This window comes from Sander lucioperca, chromosome 8 (assembly GCF_008315115.2).
Source record: "Sander lucioperca isolate FBNREF2018 chromosome 8, SLUC_FBN_1.2, whole genome shotgun sequence".
NCBI classification, from domain to species: Eukaryota; Metazoa; Chordata; class Actinopteri; order Perciformes; family Percidae; genus Sander; species Sander lucioperca.
In genome coordinates this window covers 12,650,691-12,674,102 of record NC_050180.1, presented here as the reverse complement: position 1 = coordinate 12,674,102, position 23,412 = coordinate 12,650,691, and the positions used below count along the sequence as shown (strand labels likewise).

Below are 23,412 nucleotides of genomic sequence, written 5' to 3'. Positions count from 1 at the left end.
ATAATGTAGCAGTGGGTCACTGGCTCCAGCAAGTACAGTCTCACACGCTATTACCCATTGGACTGAAGTTAGTTGCATCCAGTAATACTGTTTTTCCGTGTTTATCGCCGTGGCGGCAGCTCCACAGGAGGCGGGGCAGTGCAGAGAGTGTGTGTGTGTGTGTGTGTGTGTGTGTGTGTGTGTGTGTGTGTGTGTGTGTGGGCAGGGCTGCGTGGACAGTGAGAGGAGAAAAGCAAACGCAGACACTGCTTTACAGAAGAAATTCATGGTCATGTAATGCAACATTAAACCATATCGATATGAACGGTATTGTCTAATCTCATTTGAAAATATATCGATATAAGGCAAAATATCAATATATCGCCTAGCCCTAGCGCCGTCCCAACTCTCTGACGTTCCTGCCTTCCTGAAGGTGTATTTAAACTCATGCTGGAGGCATTACGTTTAGCTGAATCTTGAAAGGTTCAGCTAAACGGGGTGCCCAAATATCTCAACACAGACAAAATGTGTTATGTCTTTACTTTCTCTATGGCTTGGCAGGGTTAGTCTTATCATACAGCTGCTGAGTCTCCCAGTATCTATGGAGGCACAAAGTTGAACAACTACTCTGCCTGGAAAGGTTATGAGGTTATGTTGGACACTGACTTGAATGAGACCTGGGGTACCACTGTCTCAATTTACATAGCATGAGTTTGTAAGCTGGAAAGTCCACCACACTCACTTAATCACAATAAGTCACACAAACGGGACAAATTGGGCACTTGCTCATTTTAGTGTACATATTTTGTGTCCTAGTATTCAGTGTTTTTGTTGAATGTCTCCTTATTGTGCGTCTCCTTGTAGTCCTGGCATGTCAGCCAAACTGCGGATGATTGTGCAGCATGGACTGAGCACTCTGAGGGCTGGAGAGAAACATGGGCTCCAACCAGCGCTGGCTATCAACTGGGCGCAGTGTCTTAGCCAGACGGTACATACACACACTGAAAGAAAAGATGCATTTTCAATCTTTGGGTCTTGACCTCAGTTGGGGTTGCTTAATGAGCAGATGGAGTTGCAGGGAAATACTGATATACTGTAGTTGCTTAACTATATTTTTACAGTATGCCAAACTCAAATTCACTCAAAACACTGTACTTGCTAACTAAAATTGTAATTGATAACTAAAGCATCAAGTTCAATTACACACATTATTGCTTTGCCTTTATGAACTGCATAATGCTTTCACAATTTTAGATTATTGGGTAATGTGCACGAAAGCATCATACTGTAGAACTGTCTTAGCACAAAGGGAAAGCACAACAAGGCGTGATGGACAGCTGAATGTGCTGCATGAACATCAATATGAATATGTCAATATGATGACTAAGATGATCAGCTAGAAGGGATTCCGGCTCAGTTGTGGCTGGCAATCATGTACACATAGACGTGCAGCACGGCCTGAAAAATAACACTTGGATAACTCGGCACCTTTCCAAATAACTGCACAGACACACGTGCCTTTCCACCTGCTACTTTCTGTCACTTATCCTACAACTGTTAAATGTTATCAAGAATACGATGTCCAAACAGCCACATGTGCTAGTTCTCTGACTATGTGTCCATTTGTTTCATAGTAGAATTTGTAACAGCTGAAGAAACTGCTTGTGTCAAAAGTGCATGAAGTGTTTGTCTTACCTTGTTAATGTCTGTCTTGCATTAAGCTAATGTGGCAGACTTACCTTCTCTTCCTGATGCTGAGCAACCTTTTATGTTTAATAACCCAGGGTGATGGAGTGAACTCTTACTACGACCAGAAGGAGTACATCGGCCGCAGTGTCCACTACTGGAAAGTTGTACTTCCACTGTTGGAAAAGATCAAAAACAGACGCAGTATACCAGAACCTCTTGACCCCCTCTTCATGCACTTTCCCTCCAAAGATATTCAGGTTAATATGGTTGTCAAGTTTTTCTTTCCTTTTTAAATTTTGGATACAAGTTGTGATCGGTGGACGCTGCTTGTGTCTACTCTCGAATCCTGAGGCAGTGTAGTCTTGAGTCTAAAGTTGGTGAGGCTTGTTGGTTCTGCCTGCAAATAAACATCATTTTTGAACTTACCTCTTATAAGCTATTTTTACATTAGCACCTGTTTTATGAATAATGTGCTTTATCTTAGTGTTTACACATTGTGGTGTATTGCTTTTATTACTTGCTTTTATTAGTTCATAATTAAAGTATTAGGGATGTCAATAATTAACGGACAATAACAATTTTCACCGATTGGTACAGGTCTGCAGCTGTCCGCAGACACGGAACATATTAATATAACACATAAGAGTTGGCTATCAGAGAAAAAAAAAGTAAATTGGCATACCTAATAAGTATGAATGAAGAATTTGCCAAATTACCATTCCAAATTGTACCAAGTTGGCTTACAAATTGTATGTGTTAATGGCCATGTTCTTTTTCAGATTTCTTCTGTGAAGGGCTATGAAGAGGAAGCCAAGATAGCATATGCGGTACTCCTTGACATTGAAGGAAAAACAGAGGAGGCAATCGCTACATTGGAAACCATCGATAACATGTCATCCATCTGGCATTTGGCACAGGTAAGTCATACAGTTCTTTACAATATAGTTGGGATAAGTTCCCTTTACCATTTGAATTAAACAATAGATGTCCCTGTATAATCATTGGTTTTTATAGATGTGCACTAAAGATGATTTTTGTTTACAGATTTAAAAACCCCTCTACTCTGATTCATGGCAGCTAGTGGTCCAACAGTTCCTTATAAAGCCGGAAAAAGTGTATTGCCAAAAATATATACATTATATATAATATAATGAACATTGTGAAAGTTTAGGCATAATTAGCGTGCATTTGCCATTGGTCTTGGGAACTTATCAATTGCCAGTAGCTGATGTTCTGCAAATAAACTGTTTTTATGGCATGAGGTTTGACACCTGTATGCCTTTATTTACTTTATCTAATGTGCTGTGTTTCTTTGGCAGATCTACCAACGGCTATCGGAGGAGGCCAGTAACGGGGTTGAGGAGACCCAAGACAGGTGCATCACTTTTCTGAGAAAGTTTAGGACCTACCTGTCCAAGATCTACAATGCTAATGCAGATGACATTGAGAGGGTAAGTCCCATTTACTTTTACTTGTTAATGTGAACAATTCTGCAGCTGTATAACCATGTATTACACGTGTCCCAGCTGCCTGTCTCTATGGAGGAAGTTGTGGACCTCCTGAATGAAGTGAACCAGCAGCTGGGCGAGAGTGGGGAGGCTATGGATGAAGAGGAGGAGAAGGAGGAGGAGGGTCGAGGAGGACCGGCCCACTCCAGCCCTGCTCATCCCACAGACACCTCTGCCACCATATCCCACATAAAGTTTTCTACTCCCTCTCCTAACAAAAGCATCATCTCTCCTTCCAAAAGACACCTGGTAGGTTCAGGTTATTGGTTCTCATTCAGAAGACCATAAGAGATTTATTTACAACATCTAAATATTAAGTGTTTCCTTGTATTTATCACATAGCTATCGATTTACAACAGAAATTAGTGACTTTTCATAATTTCTAATAATTTCTTTCCATTTCTGTCGTTCAGATTTCTCCCAAGGCACCGCCTCATTGGGTGGAGGACCAGAAAAGTCTCCTCCAAATGCTGTGTCAGCAAGTTGAAGCCCTCAAGGTCAGGATAAGAGATTAAACTTTTTTTTTTTATTCCACACAATTTCACACTGATTCCACTTAGAAGGAATGCATTAGTGAGTGAGAACAGTGTTAAAGTTTAAGAAAGAAACTCAAAGCAGTAGAGTGGTGAGTATGGTATGACTTGTGTTTTTGTACTGAAATAGATGCGTACATTACACTGAATCTATCATAACGAAGGTAAATATGGAGGAAGTGTTTTGAGTTTACAGCAGTAAATGAAATGGGAGCATGGGATTAGATTTACTTTATGTGATAGTGTATTTAGAATTACAAATAAAGGTCTATTAATAGAAATATCCCAGCTATTTTTTCAGCTTACAATAATTAACATAATGACTCAGTATATGATGGTTATATTGTACTTATTCTTCTTTTAGTGTTAGTTTAATATTCTGTAAAGATGTCAAATTGAGTCCTCTCATTAAGATCTGTGTTTTGCAGAATGAGGTTCATGATCTGAGACACAACTCTTCAGGAAACGCAGGCTCACCTCATCACAAGATGTATGGGGAGAGCTATGGGGCCGAGGGCCTACAGGAGCCCTTTACCCCAGTCCAGTCCTACCATGGGGCCCCCCTAACAGGTCAGCGCACCACATAGAACCGAAGCATGTTTAAATGTATAGTTCCATATTTTTGCCTATAGAAATAGTTTATAAATTTAACAAAAATCTTTATACATTTCTATCTTTTTTTAAGTTGCCACCACAGCCCCCTCTGTGTACTACAACCAGTCTCCAGCTTATAACTCTCAGTATCTCCTGCGCACAGCAGCAAATGTAACCCCCACTAAGGTAATTACCACTGTTTAACACTAGTTCACAATAATAAACTTTTTCAGAGTGTATCGAATGGCATTTGATTTTTTTTTTTTTGATTTTCTCTTTACACAGGGCCCAATGTATAGTATGAACCGTATGCCACCTCAGCAGCATATGTATGCCTACCAGCAGCCCACTCATACTCCTCCATTGCAGACAGCCCCAACGTGCATATACCCTCCTCAAGAACCGGTCTTTGGTGCCCCTCTTCGGTTTGAATCACCAGCCACGAGCCTTCTTTCCCCATATAGTGAAGAATATTATGGGCAGAGTGTAACCCAACAAACCACTAACCCTCCCCTGCCTGAACCTGGCTACTTCACCAAGCCATCTGTAGTCCCTGTTCAGCCACCAAAGAGCATTGAGGGGAAGCCTATGGACTTTGGAAAGCTCTCCTTCAGCCAGCAGACACCCGTTGAAGTCCCCAAAGTGCCTAGTTTTGGAGCAGGGGTATTCGCCCAGTCAACACCTTCAGCTGCTTTTAAATTCAACTCCAACTTTAAATCCAATGATGGAGATTTCACTTTCCCAGCTTCCCAGGCCAAGCACAGTGAAAGTCTGCTTGGTCTTCTTACGTCAGACATTCCCACTAAAACAGATACTGTCCCAGAGAAGCCTCTAGCCCAAGAGCAGCCCCCCAGCCAAACTGGCATCTTCACCTTTGGCAATAAAAGTGTTACTGGTTTCTCCTTTGCTGATTCTGCACCGAGCACAGGAAGTGTTTTTGGAAAGGTGGAGCAGCCATTTAAATTTGGGGATGTTTCCAAGCCAGTGTTCGGGGTTGCCACGTCTGCATCAGAAGAAAGAGCAGCGGAGAGCGACAATGACAGCACTCATGTTGAGGAGGATGAAGATGGTCCTCACTTTGAACCTATTGTACCCCTTCCTGATAAAGTAGATGTGAAAACGGGTGAGGAAGAGGAAGAGGAAATGTTTTGCAACAGGGCCAAGCTGTATCGATTTGACACAGACACAAAAGAGTGGAAAGAGCGGGGCATTGGCAATGTTAAAATCCTAAAACACAGTGCTAAAGGGAAGGTCCGCCTCCTAATGAGAAGGGAACAGGTCCTTAAGATCTGTGCAAACCACTACATCAATGCCGATATGCTACTGAAACCAAATGCTGGCTCTGACAAATCCTGGGTCTGGAATGCCATTGATTATGCTGATGAAGCACCTAAGCCTGAACAGCTGGCCATCCGCTTCAAAACAGCAGATGAGGCATCACTTTTCAAAGCTAAGTTTGAGGAAGCCCAGGGAATTGTGCTCAAATCAACAGAAAAGCATGATCAACAGGAGAAGAAAGAGGAAAGCTTAAAAGGTTCTGAATCTCTGGCAGCCCAGTTTGCGCTTAAAGATGGGGAATGGGAATGTACTCTGTGCTGTGTAAGAAACAAACCCATGGATATGCAGTGTGCCGCTTGTCAAAGTGCACATCCAAATTCTTCATCCAAGCCAGACATTAAGGCTGCTGGTGAAACCAAAGCCAGTCTCTTTACTTTCAAATTTGGGACTGATTCAACAAAACCCAGTAGTTCTGGCTCTACATTTACTGGATTTGGTGCTTTTGGAGGTAAAACCTCCTTTACATTTGGCACCAGCACCTCAAAACCTGCTGACGCAGTAACCAGTGCGTTTGGTTCTGGGTTTGGGGCTCAGTTTGGCAAGAAGCCAGGGCAGTGGGACTGTGATGTATGCGAAGTAAGAAATGAGGTCTCTGCAGACAGTTGTGTTTCGTGTAAAGCTCTTAAAGCATCAACTAAAACAACTGCAACAGCACAAACTGCACCAGCTGCAGATGTACCAGATTCATCCTTTTTATCTGATGTTGGAACTGGGTTTGGTGCCCAGTTTAGCAAGAAGCCCGGGCAGTGGGACTGTGATGTATGTGAAGTAAGAAATGAAGCCTCTGCTGACAATTGTGTTGCCTGCGGAACCCGCAAACCTGTGGCTAAATCAACAGAGGGGGCTCCAGTAACATCAAAGCTGCCAGCAGTGTCAGGATTTGGGGCTGATTTGCCAAAAAAGGATGGGCAGTGGGACTGCGATGCCTGCCTGGTCAGAAATAATGCATCAGCTACTGAATGTGTTTCCTGCCGTTCCCCACATACTCCCTCTTTAGAAGCCTTATTTTCCAAGAAGCATGGGGAATGGGATTGTGACACTTGTCTGGTGAGAAACGATGCCTCTGCCAATAAGTGTGTGGCCTGTCAGACACCAAACCCCAATTCTAAAAGCACAGTCAGCACAGCTCCCTCGGCCTCAACGTTCAGCTTTACATTTGGAAGCAAGAGTTCATCAAGCCAGCCTGCTGGAACTGGATTTACAATGCCTTTTGAAACTGGCAGCACTTTTCAGTTTGGTCAAAACAAAGAGAAAAGCTCAGCTGCTTCTTTTAAGTTTGAATCTCCTCAGTCTGGATCTAGTACCACAAGTGCTTCAGGCTTCTCTTTCTCAATGCCCATTCCAGCTGGTGGCTTTAAGTTTGGCATTCAGGACTCTGCTCAAGAAACTCCCTCAACTGCTCAAGAAAGTCCCTCAACTGATAATCAAACGCCTCCATCAGGGTCAGCCTCCAGTTTTCTGAAAAGCATAGCTGACAAACACAAGGAGAAAGAAAATCTGTTGATACCCTCAGAGGGCCAAACGGAGCACGATCAAAATCCATTAATTACTGGAAAAACCAGTACGTTTAGTTTTGCAGACTTGGCAAAGTCCTCTAAAGGAGACTTCCAGTATGGCCAGGACAACCCCAATTTCAAAGGTTTCTCTGGGGCTGGTGAGCAGGTGTTCTTAACCCCCACCAAGACAGTTGCCACAAATGAGCTGGAGGAAGACGACATGTATAAAACAGAGGAAAATGATGATATCCAGTTTGAACCAGTGGTCCAGATGCCTGATAGGGTAGACCTGGTGACAGGGGAGGAGGATGAACAGGTTCTTTATTCTCAGCGTGTCAAACTTTTCAGATTTGACTTGGACACCAGTCAGTGGAAAGAGCGTGGTGTAGGACTCCTTAAATTCCTGAAAAACAACTCTAATGGCAGGCTAAGGGTGCTGATGAGAAGAGAGCAAGTTCTGAAGGTTTGTGCCAACCACTGGATCACCACCACCATGAATCTTAAGCCGCTGGCAGGCTCAGACAAAGCATGGATTTGGCTGGCCAATGACTTCTCTGATGGAGATGCTAAACTTGAACAGTTAGCTGCTAAGTTTAAAACCCGAGAGCTTGCTGAGGAGTTTAAGGAGAAGTTTGAAGAGTGTCAGAGACTTCTCTTGGACATCCCCCTACAAACCCCCCACAAGCTTGTTGACTCAGGCAGAACAGCACGCCTCATTCAGAAAGCAGAGGAAATGAAGTCTGGTTTAAAAGATCTGAAATCGTTTTTGACAGACGAGAAAACCAAGATCAAAGATGATGACAGCCAGGGAGACATTACAACATCCAGCAATGTTTCAAACCTTGTAATCAAGTCTCACTGTGAAACCACCGGCCCCACCTTGGAGTGGGATAACTACGACCTAAGAGAAGAGGCTTTAGATGATACTGCTGACTCATCAGTCTATGCCTCTCCTATCGCCAGCAGCCCCCTGAGAAAGAACCTTTTCCGCTTTGGAGAATCCACTGGTGGATTCAACTTCAGTTTCCAACCTGGCATCAGCCCCTCCAAGTCTCCTGCTAAGCTTGACCAAAGCAGAGCCTCAGTGGGTACTGATGATGAGCAGGATGTAACCCAGGATGAAGAGCGGGATGGCCAGTACTTTGAACCTGTGGTCCCCTTGCCTGATCTGGTGGAGATTTCTACAGGAGAGGAAAATGAGCAGGTGGTTTTCAATCACAGGGCCAAACTGTATCGCTATGATAAAGGACTGAGTCAGTGGAAGGAGAGGGGCATTGGAGACCTCAAGGTCTTACAGAATTATGACACCAAACGAGTCAGGTTGATAATGAGGAGAGACCAGGTACTAAAGATCTGTGCCAACCACAGGATTACAGCAGCCATGAAGCTGGAACCCATGAAAGGTGCGGAGAAGGCCTGGGTCTGGAGTGCCTTAGACTTTGCTGAAGTAGCAGAGGGTAACATTGAGCAGTTGGCTGTGAGATTCAAGCTACAGGACACTGCAAATGCATTCAAACAGGTATTTGAAGAGGCCAAGGTTGCCCAAGAAAAAGAGGAACTCATGACTCAAGTGACATCCAGGGTTGCCACACTTCAAGACAGTGGACCTTCAGCATCTGCACAGACTGCTGTGTGTGGGAAGGCAGCCATCGCTGTTCTGGAAGAGACCACAAAGGAACGTACAGAGCTTTCACCCGAAAGTAAGCCAGGTGCCGCCTTATCTCCAAGTCCAGTCAACCCCTCAAAGACAGTGGTATCACCCCCTAAGTTTGTCTTTGGCACTCAAAGCCTTCAGAAGTTTTTTGGCTTTGTCTCTCCTAAATTACACTCTGAGACTGAAGAATCTGCATCCAGTTCAAAAGCCAAAGATTCTGGACATCTTGCCAAGGCTTTACCTGCAACACCTGCATTCAAAGTCCCAGAGAAAGGTAAAAAAAATGATATATATATCTTAATATGTGTACAATATATATACTCTTATTTTTTTATTTATTTGTTTGAATGCGTATCACGACTGTTTTTGTTTATTTGAGTTTTACTTGTCTTGTTTCATCTGCATCTCATTGCTACATAATCTTCTTAGTTCACCCAGCCAAGACCCTTCTCAGAAGTATTTAGGACAGAATTCGTATTACAATTCCTGATTTACAATTTCCTCCCCATGTAGCCACTACATTATATGCAAAAATATTGTTTAATTATTTGGTTCTATTATATTAAAATATTCTGTTTTAAGTAAAGTTGTATACAGTAAATTATCTATAGGAAGTTTTAGGGAACACATTGAATACATACACTCATATACACACATTTACTATATACATACATATATACACACACACACACACCACATTTTCCTTCATTTTAACACTTTTTGGCCGTGTTTTATGATTATGATACAAGCCTCACGATTAGTTTCTCTTCGCCCAAAAACCCATCATCCTTTAGGGCTGGATTTTAGGCTTTTCAAAGATAACCCAATGGCTTTTTGGACCAGCACATCAACCACCCAATTTGAACCCCCAGGTACTCTAATCACTGCAGTGTGTGTTAACACTTCTCAGCTGTCACCTGGCTGGCCCTTACAACTAGACAGAAATAACCTGGATGCACGGAGTGGGAAAGAAAACATTGAAGCTAATGTGTGTGTATGTCCAGTGTGATGTGCAGTTTTTATTCTACAAAGAACTTTAGTAATTATTAAAATGCTCAAGTAGCACCTAGTGTCCCAAAATGCAAGTGTCTCACACAGCAGCGACTATATCTGCTAATTCATCAGGGTCATGGTGGAAATAGTGTGTTATGCAGTTAAATAATTGATAAAGGGCAACTCATAAAAATGAGTTTAAACTCTACATTTAAATCTATATTATCTTTTAGAATCAGTTTCTCCAAGCCCCTTTGTTATGGCTGAGTGGTAAATCAATATAATGTATCATCTTAATTTGATATAATTATGTCATGATGAAATTCTCATTTTGATATCTTTGTCTAAATGATTCAATAGTTACTTTTGAGCTATTAAATGGCTCTTGATTTTTGTTTTCTTTTATATAGCATTTCTTCCACCTAGCAAAAAGCAAATGTCTAGTTGTTTTTAGTTAGATCTTTTCTCATCCAAGTCTTGAATCTAGATTGAAGAAGAATCTGATCTTTTACTGTGCTTCAGGTCATAGGGGCTTAAAAGGTTTTGATAGATCTATCTTTTATATATACATTTATATAGCTGATTATGGTAATGTAATAACATTTGGTAATGGCTAATGACCAGTAAGCATATCATTAACTAATGGACAATCAAACTAGAGTGTTGTAATACCAGCAGGAGACACATCAGTAAAAGTTAATGTTATTTGAAAGGTGAGCTGAGAAGATTCCTCTGGAGAGCGTTCCCTCAGAGAGGAATGCACTGGGCAAACGTCACACATGCCATTTTTAGTGCAGGATGTGTAGCAACAGCATGAAATGCAATTCTGCCAGAGATGTGCACTGACCTCAGCAAAGTCTAATTAGAGTTCAGGTATTTATGCAATTTAATGCTACAGTACCATGTGTCCTACAGTAAAGCTGTCAAATAAAATGAAAAACACTGAGACACATGCATACAGAAATGTTCTCTTTTATACAACTTGTCTCACATTTCTAAATAAACTGCATGCTATTCATTTTTGCTGTGCATGAATTTTTGTGTGGAACTAACACCTGTGGTTATGAAGGGAACAAAGCAGCTTAATTTCTCGTTTCTTCTAAGCAGCTCCTCCCCTGGCTGACTGTGTATTGTTCTACTTCTTGTATCTGTCTGTCCATAGGACCAGCTCAGGCAGAGGGAGGCAGTGCAGGGTCGGATGAGGACTCCGAGGTGGAGGTTGTGTATGTCAGGGAACCCACTGCTGAACAGGCAGCTTTAGCCAGGAAACTCCTGCTGCCTCTCACCTTCTTCTGCTACCAGAATGAACCAGGCTACACCAGCGATGATCAAACTGACGGTAAGACCAAAAGATAAGAGTAGAGTACAAACGTGTGTTGTTGAAGTGAACATGGTAACTAGCAGACTCGTATGACTCATTCAATTTTAATTGTTTCTTCATTTTGCAAATTTTCTTTTTGCTTTTTCTACACATGGTATTGTCATGTTTTATTAATTTACCATCAGCTCGTTTTATTAAACCAAAATACGACCACACAAATCCTTTTATACCTCTTTCACACCAACAACCAGGGTCGGACCAGGGTTATCTGACCCATGTTCAACCCTTCTTTTGTCAATTCAACCCAAGCCAGTCAACACTGGTTGATTCCTGGTCACAGTAGTCTCTGCAGCAACATCTTACTTGATAGCAAAAAAAAGCTATCGAAGGGTAATATGTGTTGAATTTGTTTTTATATTTTCAGATGAGGACTTTGAATCAGCAGTAAAAGCCTTGAATGGAAAGCTCTACCTTGATCCTCCTGAGAAAAAGGCTGCAGCATGTGGTGATGGTATGTATATTATATCCTGTCACGCACACAATTTTATCCAATTACTCGCCCTCACTTTTGGTTTGAGTCGTTTCTCAGACATTTTTTCAGGGCTGCAATAGATCAATACGCTATTCATTACATGGCAAAGTATGTGGACTCTGTCAAAAGTAATGCTCACTTTGCCTGTTAGTCATTCTCTAGCCCTAAACTTGTGTGTACCGCTTTCAGAGCCAGACTGCCAGGTGGTGTGGGAGAAAAAGCCGACGCCGGAGGAGGAGGAGAAGGCCAGAAGCCTCCAGCTTCCACCCAACTTCTTCTGTGGCCTGAGCACCACCGACAGTGACCCGGACCACGACAAGCCTGAAGACTTCGAGACAGAAGTCCGCAAGGCACAGCAAGACCTGGTAACAGACACAAAACTTAGCAAAGGCGCTGACTTTATACAGATAATATTGTATATCAAATAAGCATCTAAAAACAATAGATTAAACAGTGTACACATGGTAAGCTGCCAAGTCTTGATTGAAGAACATTTTCTACTATCAATGTGCTTGCCAGATCATACATTTAGAAATGCAAGCAGGTAATCTTAGCTGCATCCATTTATAGCGATGGACAAGTAAGCCATTATGCATTGTAATTAGAACATAATGAATAGGTGAAAAGTCATTGTATTCCTATTATTTCAGTACTATTGTAGTTTATTTCCTAAATTGTTTCAGGGTGCCCAGTTAAACCAAGCTGAAAAGGCCTCCAGCAGCCCAGCTGTAGCCCCAGATGAACCAACATCAGGCCTGTCATCCAGCAGCACAGTAGCTGCTGCAGACAGCACAGTAGCTGCTGCAGACAGCACAGTAGCTGCTGCAGACAGCACAGTAGCTGCTGCAGACAGCACAGTAGCTGCTGCAGACAGCACAACAGCTGCTGCAGACAGCACAGCAGCAGCAGCAGCTGCTGCAGACAGCACAGCAGCAGCAGCTGCTGCAGACAGCACAGCAGCAGCAGCAGCAGCAGCTGCAGACAGCACAGCAGCAGCAGCAGCAGCTGCAGACAGCACAGCAGCAGCAGCAGCTGCAGACAGCACAGCAGCAGCAGCAGCAGCAGCTGCAGACAGCACAGCAGCAGCTGCAGACAGCACAGCAGCAGGCAGCACAGCAGCAGGCAGCACAGCAGCTGCTGCAGACAGCACAGAAGCTGCAGGCTGCACGTTTACGCCAGAGGAGCAGACCTCAGACCAGCCAACAGAGACTCAGAGTGAAGCTCCGAGCAGCAGCTCTCCCATTGATCTGTCGACTAAAAAGAGCCCAGAGCCAGAGTCCAACACGGGGACTGCAGCTGCAGCTTTTACTGCTACAACAACTAGTGAAGGTATAGATCACCTTTTGTTCATTACTACAGATGTAAGACCTTTTGACAGTCCAACTGTTGTGTGTGGGTCAGCACTAGTACGGTAACATTGATGAACAGTCAAAATGTTGTTCCTGCCAGCTTCATAAACAAATGTCAGCAACCATCGGTTGGAATCCTGCATAAAAAAAATGAGAGGAATTAAAAAAAAAAAAATGCATTCAATTCAGTATTTAAGCTTTATTCCTTCCCCACACAGACTCCAACTTTGGCTTCAACTCCTTCGGAGGCTTCTCCTTTGCTGATTTGGCCCAAAACACAGACGCATTTGCATTTGGAACTCAAGGTTGGCTTCAACATTAATATTTTCTGAAGATGGTCTTTTTGACAACTGACTCTCTTAGCATGTTACCAGTACAACGCAAGGAAATTATATTTCACCACATATTTATTGGTTCCCTTTGATAGCTGACTCCAACTTCTCGTGGGCAAATGCTGGAGCGACAGTATTTGGGACCGCAGTGTCCTCAGCGCCAAAAAACAGCGGTGAGGAGGGCAGTGATGAAGAGGATGCTACTAATAATGCGGACATCCACTTTGAGCCAATAGTGTCACTACCAGAGGTACCTTTTTTAAAAATGCTGAGCTCAAATATTTTAGTCTTTCTTTAGACATTAAATTGAAGTTTAGTGAATGAGGAACAGGGACACACTTAATTTTTAAATAATTGTGTCTCTCAGGTGGAGACAAAGTCTGGAGAGGAGGATGAGGAAATCCTATTCAAAGAGCGCGCCAAGCTGTACCGATGGGACCGGGACCTCGGCCAGTGGAAGGAGCGTGGCATTGGTGACCTCAAGATCCTCTTCCACCCAACCAAACGCTTCTACAGAATCCTGATGAGAAGAGAGCAGGTGTTGAGGGTTTGTGCCAACCACACGATCACACAGGCGATGGAACTCAAACCCATGAACGCCTCGGCTAACGCACTGATCTGGACTGCCACTGACTACTCAGGTACATCTATAGTGTTGATGGAAAGTCAGTGTCTGTGCAGCAGTCTGTTCTTAGTTTCGTTACTCTGATGATAATTAGCTAGCTATTGTAGAAGCATCTTGTAGTGATTACATACTTATAATTATACATTGATAACCTTTTTTTGAAATACCTTTGTCTGACTTGCATGAATGTAACAAAAAGCAGGTTTTGCGTAGTTTTGGATTCAAAAGGATTTTAAAGACAAATATTAGCCATATATTACTTTGTCCTAATGTGTATCGTTGCTTTCAAGCTTCACAAATCTTTTTGTCATTCCTTCTGTTTTTCCAGACGGCGACGGCATAGTGGAGCAGCTGGCGGCCAAGTTCAAAACCCCTGAAATAGCTGAATCCTTTAAGAAGACCTTCTGTGAGTGTCAGAGCCGCTTAGGCCAAGTTGAGGGCGATGCTTCATATATCTCCTCCCCACAGATGTCCAGAGTTCAAGAGCACTCCAAAGACACTAACCCCCAGGTGTTCCTCAAAGTGGCAGGCGATGGCCAACCACTGGGCACTATCACCATAGAGCTTTTCTCCCATATAGTCCCCAAGACAGCGGAGAACTTCAGGGCTCTCTGTACTGGCGAGAAAGGCTTTGGGCTTCGGGACTCCATCTTCCATAGAGTCATACCGGACTTCATGTGTCAGGTGAGGAGATTATCAAGATTAGTCATCTAACCATGATTATTCCATCTGTGGTGTTGAATCTAAAATGCTTCCTCACATATTTCTCAGATGGTTTGTAGCTGTTGTTCTTCCGGTCGCCATCTATGGAGCCAGTCAAAAATAGTCAAGGGAGGAGAGTAAAGATGGAAAGCTCCTAAAGCTTAGTTCCATATAAATGCACGGCTAATTTGTTGTTTTGTCGTTAGTCAAACACAATATTGACCTTGTAGTTGAAAAAGGAGCCTCATATAAGAATGACATTTCCTCCTATGGAGTACGTTCATTCGCATTCGGAGATCGGCTATTTTTGACTGGGAAAATGGCGGATAGCGTAAACAACTGCTAACGTGAGTTGCTCAAAACCTTTCTTTTTAGTAAACTCTGTGTTAGGGCTGAACGATTTTTGAAAATAATCTAATTGCGATTTTTTTCCCCAAATATTGCGATTTCGATTCTTTTTTTTAAGCTTTGTCTTCTGTATTATTCAACAAAGACAAATAATAAATCATTTTATAGTATGAACAACACACAATTACACACTAGACAGTTAAAAAAAGTAAAATTATAGTATACACACACACACACACACACACACACACACACACACACACACAACACTGTATTTTTTTACAGTGCACAGAGGAGCTGCCTCCAGCCCCTCCCCCTCGTGAAGTTGCGTGCTGCCGTGTGCACTTGTTCAGAGAGGCTATCGTTACGTTAGCTAGTTGCTGGTGTTCTTGCCGTGGGATTATCTGTACTAATACTAATAAAACTGTTGAAACACCGCGGCCACGCTGTTGTGAAAGCTCCCCGAACGTCATTTATCAGTCTGGTTGTTACCCCTCTCAGTGGCAGCTCCTCCACTCATATCTTTATAACGGAGCTAACCGCTAACCGGAGCTAACTGCTAATCAGAGCTAGTTGCCAACCGAGCCTTTAGTTCTGCGTGTCTGTATCCATTAACTGCACGTATGGACTCGAACCAGAATAAAACCCTTCATTTTACTAAAATGGCTGTAAAAGTTTTAAACTACAACTCAGAGTTGTTTGAATGACAGAAATCAGCTCAAGGTACAGTGTAGCGTTAGCATGCTAAGTTGATGCTTTCTCTGCGGAGTGCAGACTGATTTGCTCTCGCGAGTCATGTGACCAAATCGCATCCTTTGCGATTAGGAAATCGCGTTTTAACATATCGCGATATTATCGCAAATGCAATTAATCGTTCAGCCCTACTCTGTTTACACAAACAATGTTGTCGATGCTTTCGTTAAGGTGTAGAGACCCTGGTCATACTTCAAGCAAAGTTTCATGTTGTGTCGAGCCTTCTTAGTGTTTTAAAAATAGCTATTTTGAGGCTAGCATAAAAGTGCCCCTAGCACTCCCATTCAAAAGGCCATTTGACCGAAATTACGGTAAATCTTAAAAGTGGCGATTCCGTCCTAAATATGCTTTTAAACGAAAGTTTGACTCTGGTACATTCACAAAAAGACCCTAGGTTGCATTTTGGCGAGAGTTATGCTTTAATTGTGTTCTGTCTGTGTAGAGAACATTAATAACAAGTTCCCAATTGGTCTTTTAGGGTGGAGACATCACCAACAGTGATGGCACAGGAGGAAAATCCATCTACGGCAGCAAGTTTGAAGATGAGAACTTCGATGTTCGGCACACAGGCCCGGGCATTCTGTCAATGGCCAATCGCGGGCGCGACACCAACAACTCACAATTCTTTATCACCCTGAAGAAAGCCGAACACCTGGACTTCAAACACGTGGCTTTCGGCTGGGTTCGGGAAGGCATGGATGTGGTGCTGCAGATGGGAGAGCTTGGCACAAAGAAAGGCTTGCCCACAAAGAAACTCGTCATCACAGACTGTGGACAGTTGTAGCTTTTAAAATGTTAAGATCAACATTTGCAGCTAGGTTTAAGCTATAAAGTTGTGGTCAAGATTTTGGATAATGTGTTCCCTGTGCAGTGCATACCCTCCTGCTAAAACTAAATCCATAGTCATTAGGCATCTAAGAATTAAACACTGATCACAGGACTACTGATCAAGACCCTTTATCATAGAACATTGGCTCCAGTAGTCTGGAACTACAAATTATTTTGCTGTCCTTTTAACATAATGACAAATGGGACGCATTGTGTAGTATGCGAGAGAAGGCATTTGGAGCAAACGTAAACTTTTGCTCTGTTGCACTTGCATCTTTATAAACATCTGTCAATAAATTCTCATTTGTTTATTTTGTGTGTATAATTGTACATGGACTACTTTTTTAATGTCTTTTTTTGTTCTTTTGTCTTGCATGTGCTCAATTTGAATGTGCTGGTCCTCTTCATAGGCTCCACTCTTGTATTTGTTTTCCTTTTTGAGGAAGTCTTAACTATAATTGTAAGGTGAGGTTGTTATTTGAATGCACCTATTGTAACCGTGCCCCTGCCTTCTCTCCAAATGCCGCCTCTGTATACTTCTAACTGTAGGGCTCCCACAGTGATTTTTTTTCTTTATAAGTGGATTTTTCACAATGTGCAGATAATTGTCCACAAATACTTAAATCATTCACTGTGTTGCCCTGTGGACGGAGGGTGGCTAGATGATGATGTTACATCTGGTTTGGATTTTACAATTAGTTTGAGGTAATCACAAAGTTGAAACGGTGCTTGTTGTACCTAAATAATGTGCTGATAAAAGAGAAATAAAGTTGCTTTACAAGTAATAGATGGCTGTTTGAAAGATTTCCTTTGAAATGGGTTATATTTGTCCCTGCTTATAGAAACAAAAACACACAGGCTGCATTCTCACCAAATATGCATGGTCACAGTTTACAGTCTAAACATCTCATCACAGGCTGTAGTCTTTGTATGAACATGTGCAGTGAGCAGCTCAACCACAGAGTAATCTTTCGTGAACTATAACAGTATTTTGAGACAATTGGTTTACACAACACTGGTTTTATAGGCTGATTGTATTTGTAACCTCACTATATTAAATCTTGACCACTTTTAAGCCATAAAGTCATTAAACGGAGAATTCCTTAGTTCACCATCGGAGGTATAAGTGTTTAGGCCTTTATGTTGGGAAATACATTTTACAGTCATATGAATTAAGAGTTAAACAAATAAGACCAAATCCAGAATAACATCCAAATAATTGAAAATGAGACATTATTTCTGCAGTCTGGTAGAATCTCTGGGAAAGCGTGTCTTTTCTAACTCATGTCTTCAATATTTCTATATTATATATATCTATATTTCTGTCTACGGCCCTGGTTTTATGACTTATAGATATGGAAGAGGTGTACTTCTTTACTTTAGAATCCACAAATTGAACTTTCCTTTCTAATGAGTCCATTCATTTTAAGAAGTGTGAATGGGAGCCAAGTTGTTATATCCTCAACTTGTAACTCAACACAGTCTGATATAATCAAGGCCCATTTACAACAGCAAAAGAAAAAAATAATTTAGTCAAATATGATAAAATGAAAATACTCATGGTAAGTCTAAATTGTGAGAAAGTAAGCTTATCATAACTTTAATCTTTTTTCTGTCCTGGCAGAAATAGGCTTTTCCTAGTAGATCGATCGATCGATCGATAGATTAGGTAAGTGTAGTACCACTTTCGGCCACATATTAAAGTGGCAGCAATGGTCAGAGGCAGAGACCATCCCACGATGACGTCGGGCAGGATGTAAATGCGGTGCCTCGCGGCCCCATCGGTCTTTTTCCTCTCCAGTTCTGTTAGGGCGGCAGGCCTGTGCTCTGTCTCTGAAGGTTTAACAACGAAGCAGCAAAATGATCATCTACAGGTGCATCATCAGCAGTAAGTCGTCATGTTCAGTGTAGTCTTTCGTGTTTATTAGGTAGTGTTATAGTCGCGACGGTTATTTTGGCTGTGTCGTGTTATTGGAGAGAGTTGGCCAGCAGGCTAGCTAACAGCTAGCTAGCTAACTCGTGTTGTCGTCGTCTGGAAGCTAGCGCTAGCCACATGCTAACCAGAACTCTATGACGATAAGCAGAAAGTCTGCCGGTGTTAGCCACCCTGTCGAACGAGGCTGAGGCCGGTTAGCTTTGGCCATGGTTCAACTAACGTTACCGATACGTTGGCTATAAGTGTCTCTACCGTGTGCTCTAATATAACTGGAAGCTCTTAGCGGGGATATATATGATACGATACAATGATATAAATGTGACGTTAAATAACGAAGTATACATGGCGTTCAGCATCATGTAACGTTAGCTGCTAATGATAGCAACATCTTTATTTATGGGGGGGGGATGTCTGACTGGCAGATTTCTCTAGAGTTAGCATCGCTACTTGGGAAAAGTATGGTACCGCGCGGCTTCCTCGTTATTTCGTCACTAACGATAGTTCCAGATAAAGATTTAAAAACACGTGTTAATTAAGTTACTACTGAGGAATGTAACGTTAAGGCTGCTGTCCAGTGTATATAACGTTACGTAAAGTTACCTTCTAGTTCATGGCGCAACCAGATGGGAGCCCTAGGATTTGCTTTGTGTTCATCAAGTGTGGCTGTGCTTCCTCCCGCAGATGATGAGATGTTCTCGGACGCCTTCAAAGTTAAGGAAACTGACCTCTTCTATGAAGTTGAAGGAAAGGTGAGTTGGATGGAATTGATTTATATTCAAACGGGTGGTTTTCTTTTCACCTGGTTGGCCTAATGCAAGGCCACAATGAAAACTACATTTTACCAGGTCACCCTGTAAGTTATGTATTCCACACATTTTAAATATTGATGAGAAAAGTGTAAAGATGGCACCGAATGCCACCCAGTTTTTCTGACCTAGTCACATATGCCACCGCGTAACTTTTGTATTGTATAGGGCATGTGTGTAATAACTGCACTTAAAAGTGACAAAGTTATATCCCCTTGAGGGATCAATAATGTATCTCAATCTTATTCACTGGTCATTGTTTACAGATCTGCCCTTGAGGCAATTCAATTTCACTTGAGTGAAAGTGAGTTTGAGTTTAGTTTATTTATGGACCATTGCACCATGACATGACTTTGCGTAAACATACACACCACTTTATCTGTACGCATTTTGAGCTATCCGCGTGTATGTCTACACCCTATTGACAATGAGGACATATGTCAGTGCTTGCTGTCACCTGACGATTTGGGAGGTGTCTGAGCCCGTCCACCATTTTGGGATCCTATGCTATCGGTTGCCACGGGCAACAGTGTAAGAGCGACACAGAGACGGAGCAGGAAAGACGGCTCGAGGAATTAGCATCACGGTGAACGGGTTGGGTTTAGGAAAAGCGGAAAGCGACGGTTGACTTTAGGAAACAATCCCCGGTGTCCTGGGTGAAAGGCCTGTGTTTTACCCATCCTCCACCCTGACCAACCTCCCTATGCGGATTTTCGCCCTTTCATACTACTCGATACGGCGTAAATTCACACGCAATCGCATGGTAATGTAAGCCAGTGGAGGCCAAACGGCGCTGAAAAACACGCTAAAAAGCGAGTATGCGTCTTGATAACACGCCAATAATGGCATACAAATTGACTGGCCACTTCATGAGACCAGTCTGGTCATTGACACAATTTGCAGGCACATATGTAACAAAGTGTGTGTGTGTGTGTGTGGCTTCCAACAAACAGTGCGGGCCAAGTGAAGGTGTTGCGCCAAGCCAAATCGAGAGGGAACCTATTTGTCAGACCGTTGACAACCTAAGAAAAATCTGTTGTTCACTTGCTCAAAGCATGTGAAGCCATGCATTTGATTTGTAGATACATCCGTCGTCGTACAATTGGTTTTAAATAGTTTTTCTTCCCTCAACTGACATTCGGGTTTATATTTGTGGTGACTCATGTGATCAGTGCTCCTTTTGTGGCTGGCTGTCTGTAATGATGTGAGTGGCATTGTCTTTACATGAGATCACCACACCACAGTCAGGGCGACATATGGGGTGTGTCCAACACACACAAAAGGAAGTTGTCACGGTAATGGAATGTAGTTAATGGTTCAAAGCTACAACCCAGCTTTGACCACGGAAGTATGCCGTCGAATACTGAATATTGCATGTATGATTAAAGAAGTTGCGATTGGGGCTGTTACTTTGTCCGTGTGACATCAGGCTTAGTACATGCCAGCAAGGTTTTCAGGCTCATCCCCACACCGTTAAGCCAAATGTGTAGCTATCCTCACCTGCCAGTCAGCTGCCTTGCCCTCTATCATTGTCAGTGATTGATCGTATATAGGTGTTCTCTGCCCTCAAGTCTCTCCAATCTGCTCCCCTGTTTAATGTGTCTAGACCGTCACCAGGACAGAAGGCTTCGACGAGGCTTTAATTTCGGCCAACGCCTCGGCAGAAGAGGCGTCGGAGGGCACCGATACGTCCTCTGTCTCTGGCGTAGACATTGTCCTCAACCACAAACTGCAGGAGACGGGCTACGACAAGAAGCAGTACCTTAAACACATGAAAGACTACGTGAAGGCGTGAGTATGGGTTCCGTAGTTTCAAGTTGGATTGGTGCATCCCCAACTGTAACGGTGTGCTACGTTGGATCTCATCCAGACTGAGATTCTTTAAAATGGAATTTCTGTTTTCATGTTCAGCGTTAAGGCCAAGCTGGAAGAGACCAACCCAGGGAGAGTGCAGGCCTTCGTGGAGGGCATCACACCAGAAGTTAAGAAGATTGTGGCAAATCTCGGCAACTACCAGGTATCATTAAGAAAAATTAGATCTGTGCACAAACCCATATTGTAAAGCACCCGATATCCGCTCTCGTCATCTTCTTAACTGCACCACGTAGTTTATGGTCAGTTATCTTGAGAAGCGTCTCTGTGAAACCCGAGGCCGCACAATTTTGCCGATCGTCTTCTGACATGTCGTCTTTGTCTCCCTGCAGTTCTTCACAGGAGAGTCGATGAACCCAGATGGCATGGTTGGACTGCTGGACTACCGCGAGGATAACATCACACCATACATGCTGTTCTTCAAAGATGGTCTGCTGGTTGAGAAATGCGTAAGTACTCTCCTCCAAATACAATGTCATTTAGTAACTATTTTTCGATATTGTGAAAACATTTTGGCATGTCACAGTAGCATAGGTGTAAATCATCATAAAATTAATGATGGCGGAATTCCGTTTAGCTGCTTCAGTTTCATGGTTCCTTGTATGGTTGTTCACATGTTGGCTAACTGTCATGGCTTACTAGGACACTTGAATAAAACGGAGGGAACTTAGTTTGTGGGGGTTTCTCCTGAAAAAAACTACCAAGCCTTGGGCTGAACGTGGCTAGGGGCTAGTCATAGTGCAGTGTGATTGTATAGCCCTGGGCCTAGGACCATGGTCTAAGAGAATGCACTGTGTAAAGGGCTAACATCTTTAATTTCAGAATGGGGAAAGTGGTAGTATCAGTCCTATGAAGTGATCTGCATGCTGGTGAACTACATGCTGTCATAGTTTTTACATAGCACATATCGAATATATTAATCAGGATATTTGGACATTTACAGTAGCTAAAGAGTAGAGGGCTTCAATAGAATTCATGTAGATAACTCATATATTCAGCTTAACCAGCAGTTTGTCAGTTAAAATAAATCAAAGTATTCCCCACTAAATGTGTGTATTCCTTTCTTGCAGTAACCACCTGGAACTACATCTGCTTTTCAATTGGCTGCTGTTTCCCAAATGGGTCAAGAGCGGACAGAAGGGGCGCTATTTTGCATCAAGACAGAAAACATGACACCATGCCCAGGGCTGGGTGAATCAAACACGATTGGTCATTGAATACTTTCAACATTTTTTTCTTTTTGGCTTTTGCAGTGTTTGATTTTCATCCCAGGATTGGCCCAGTTTTTGTGAAAATCAGGACAGTGGACTGAATGAGGATGTTTTTCCTTCTGTCTGCGTACTATTTTAGCAATGATCTATACTATTTAGGTTGACCTCCTCAAACATCTTATGGTTGCATTAAATACGATTCCATCGACAATGAAAATACTTCTGGTTTAATTTGACAATAAAATCTCGTACCACCACTTTGTTTTGCTGTGTATTTGTGGGATGTTGTGGGCTACGTTCAAAAGGCAGCTTTTGGGCCGACTTAATTTGTGGAGTTTAACATTGTACATTACTGCAGTCTTTTTAAAAAGGTGCTGTTGCACATTTTTGGCTCTTTCAAAACTGTGAAACCTGCTTATCTATAATTGATCAAGAATCAAATTCCCCTGTGATAATTTTTTTTAAACAAGGATACATAGTCCATTGGGAGAACACATCAGGACGCAACTAATCCACTGGCCGTTTTGTATAAATCAACTAGTTTACTTTCTAATTAGTGACCACCAGATCCAGCTGGTTGCCCACTGACACAAGTGGTCATGATGCTGGTCAGACACTACATTGTTTGAAATATCTAAAAACCAGAGCAGCAGTAGGTTTCTTCCCTGTATAGTCTGGCTCAATGTATATGCATGGCAAAGTAGTTTTTCCTACTTTTGACTGCAAGAGAAGTTGATAAAGCTAAACCACAAAAAGACATGTTTACTGTGATGGGTTTTCTAAGTGGATCCCTAATGACCAAGAGGAAAATAGAGCTTTTTCACAGATATTTTGACTTGTTGCACACAGGTGTAACTAACATAAATTGCAACGATATGTTGCAATAACCGGAACAAAGTCTTTGTTCTACCTTGCTCGCGTTCATTGACAGTGAAGCAGGAGAGCCATGTGTCTTTTGTCTATACATAAACGAGTTGAAAATTTCACATAACTTAAAACATTTTAACATATTA

General features: G+C 42.4%; 2 protein-coding genes across 2 annotated transcripts in view; both read left to right on the top strand.

Annotated features, from left to right (window-relative positions):
• Positions 1 to 17,361, top strand: part of ranbp2 (RAN binding protein 2) — a 30,330-nt gene extending 12,969 nt beyond the window's left edge. The window contains exons 12-31 of the mRNA XM_036004577.1: positions 844 to 967; positions 1,764 to 1,925; positions 2,448 to 2,585; positions 2,988 to 3,119; positions 3,195 to 3,425; positions 3,590 to 3,673; positions 4,138 to 4,279; positions 4,395 to 4,489; positions 4,589 to 9,065; positions 9,586 to 9,663; positions 10,947 to 11,123; positions 11,530 to 11,616; positions 11,827 to 12,002; positions 12,321 to 12,514; positions 12,806 to 12,966; positions 13,205 to 13,291; positions 13,414 to 13,568; positions 13,686 to 13,959; positions 14,272 to 14,627; positions 16,225 to 17,361. Coding sequence (XP_035860470.1) covers positions 844 to 967; positions 1,764 to 1,925; positions 2,448 to 2,585; positions 2,988 to 3,119; positions 3,195 to 3,425; positions 3,590 to 3,673; positions 4,138 to 4,279; positions 4,395 to 4,489; positions 4,589 to 9,065; positions 9,586 to 9,663; positions 10,947 to 11,123; positions 11,530 to 11,616; positions 11,827 to 12,002; positions 12,321 to 12,514; positions 12,806 to 12,966; positions 13,205 to 13,291; positions 13,414 to 13,568; positions 13,686 to 13,959; positions 14,272 to 14,627; positions 16,225 to 16,530 — 7,636 coding nt within the window. The 3' untranslated portion in view covers positions 16,531 to 17,361. The remainder of the gene's footprint in view (positions 1 to 843; positions 968 to 1,763; positions 1,926 to 2,447; positions 2,586 to 2,987; positions 3,120 to 3,194; positions 3,426 to 3,589; positions 3,674 to 4,137; positions 4,280 to 4,394; positions 4,490 to 4,588; positions 9,066 to 9,585; positions 9,664 to 10,946; positions 11,124 to 11,529; positions 11,617 to 11,826; positions 12,003 to 12,320; positions 12,515 to 12,805; positions 12,967 to 13,204; positions 13,292 to 13,413; positions 13,569 to 13,685; positions 13,960 to 14,271; positions 14,628 to 16,224) is intronic.
• A 906-nt stretch (positions 17,362 to 18,267) lies between these two features.
• Positions 18,268 to 22,656, top strand: tpt1 (tumor protein, translationally-controlled 1). The gene is made up of 6 exons (XM_031281757.2): positions 18,268 to 18,462; positions 19,192 to 19,259; positions 20,923 to 21,107; positions 21,228 to 21,333; positions 21,521 to 21,637; positions 22,259 to 22,656. The coding sequence occupies exons 1-6, from the start codon at positions 18,435 to 18,437 to the stop codon at positions 22,259 to 22,261; spliced, it is 507 nt and encodes a 168-aa protein (XP_031137617.1). The 5' UTR covers positions 18,268 to 18,434; the 3' UTR covers positions 22,262 to 22,656.
• Positions 22,657 to 23,412: the final 756 nt, after the last annotated feature.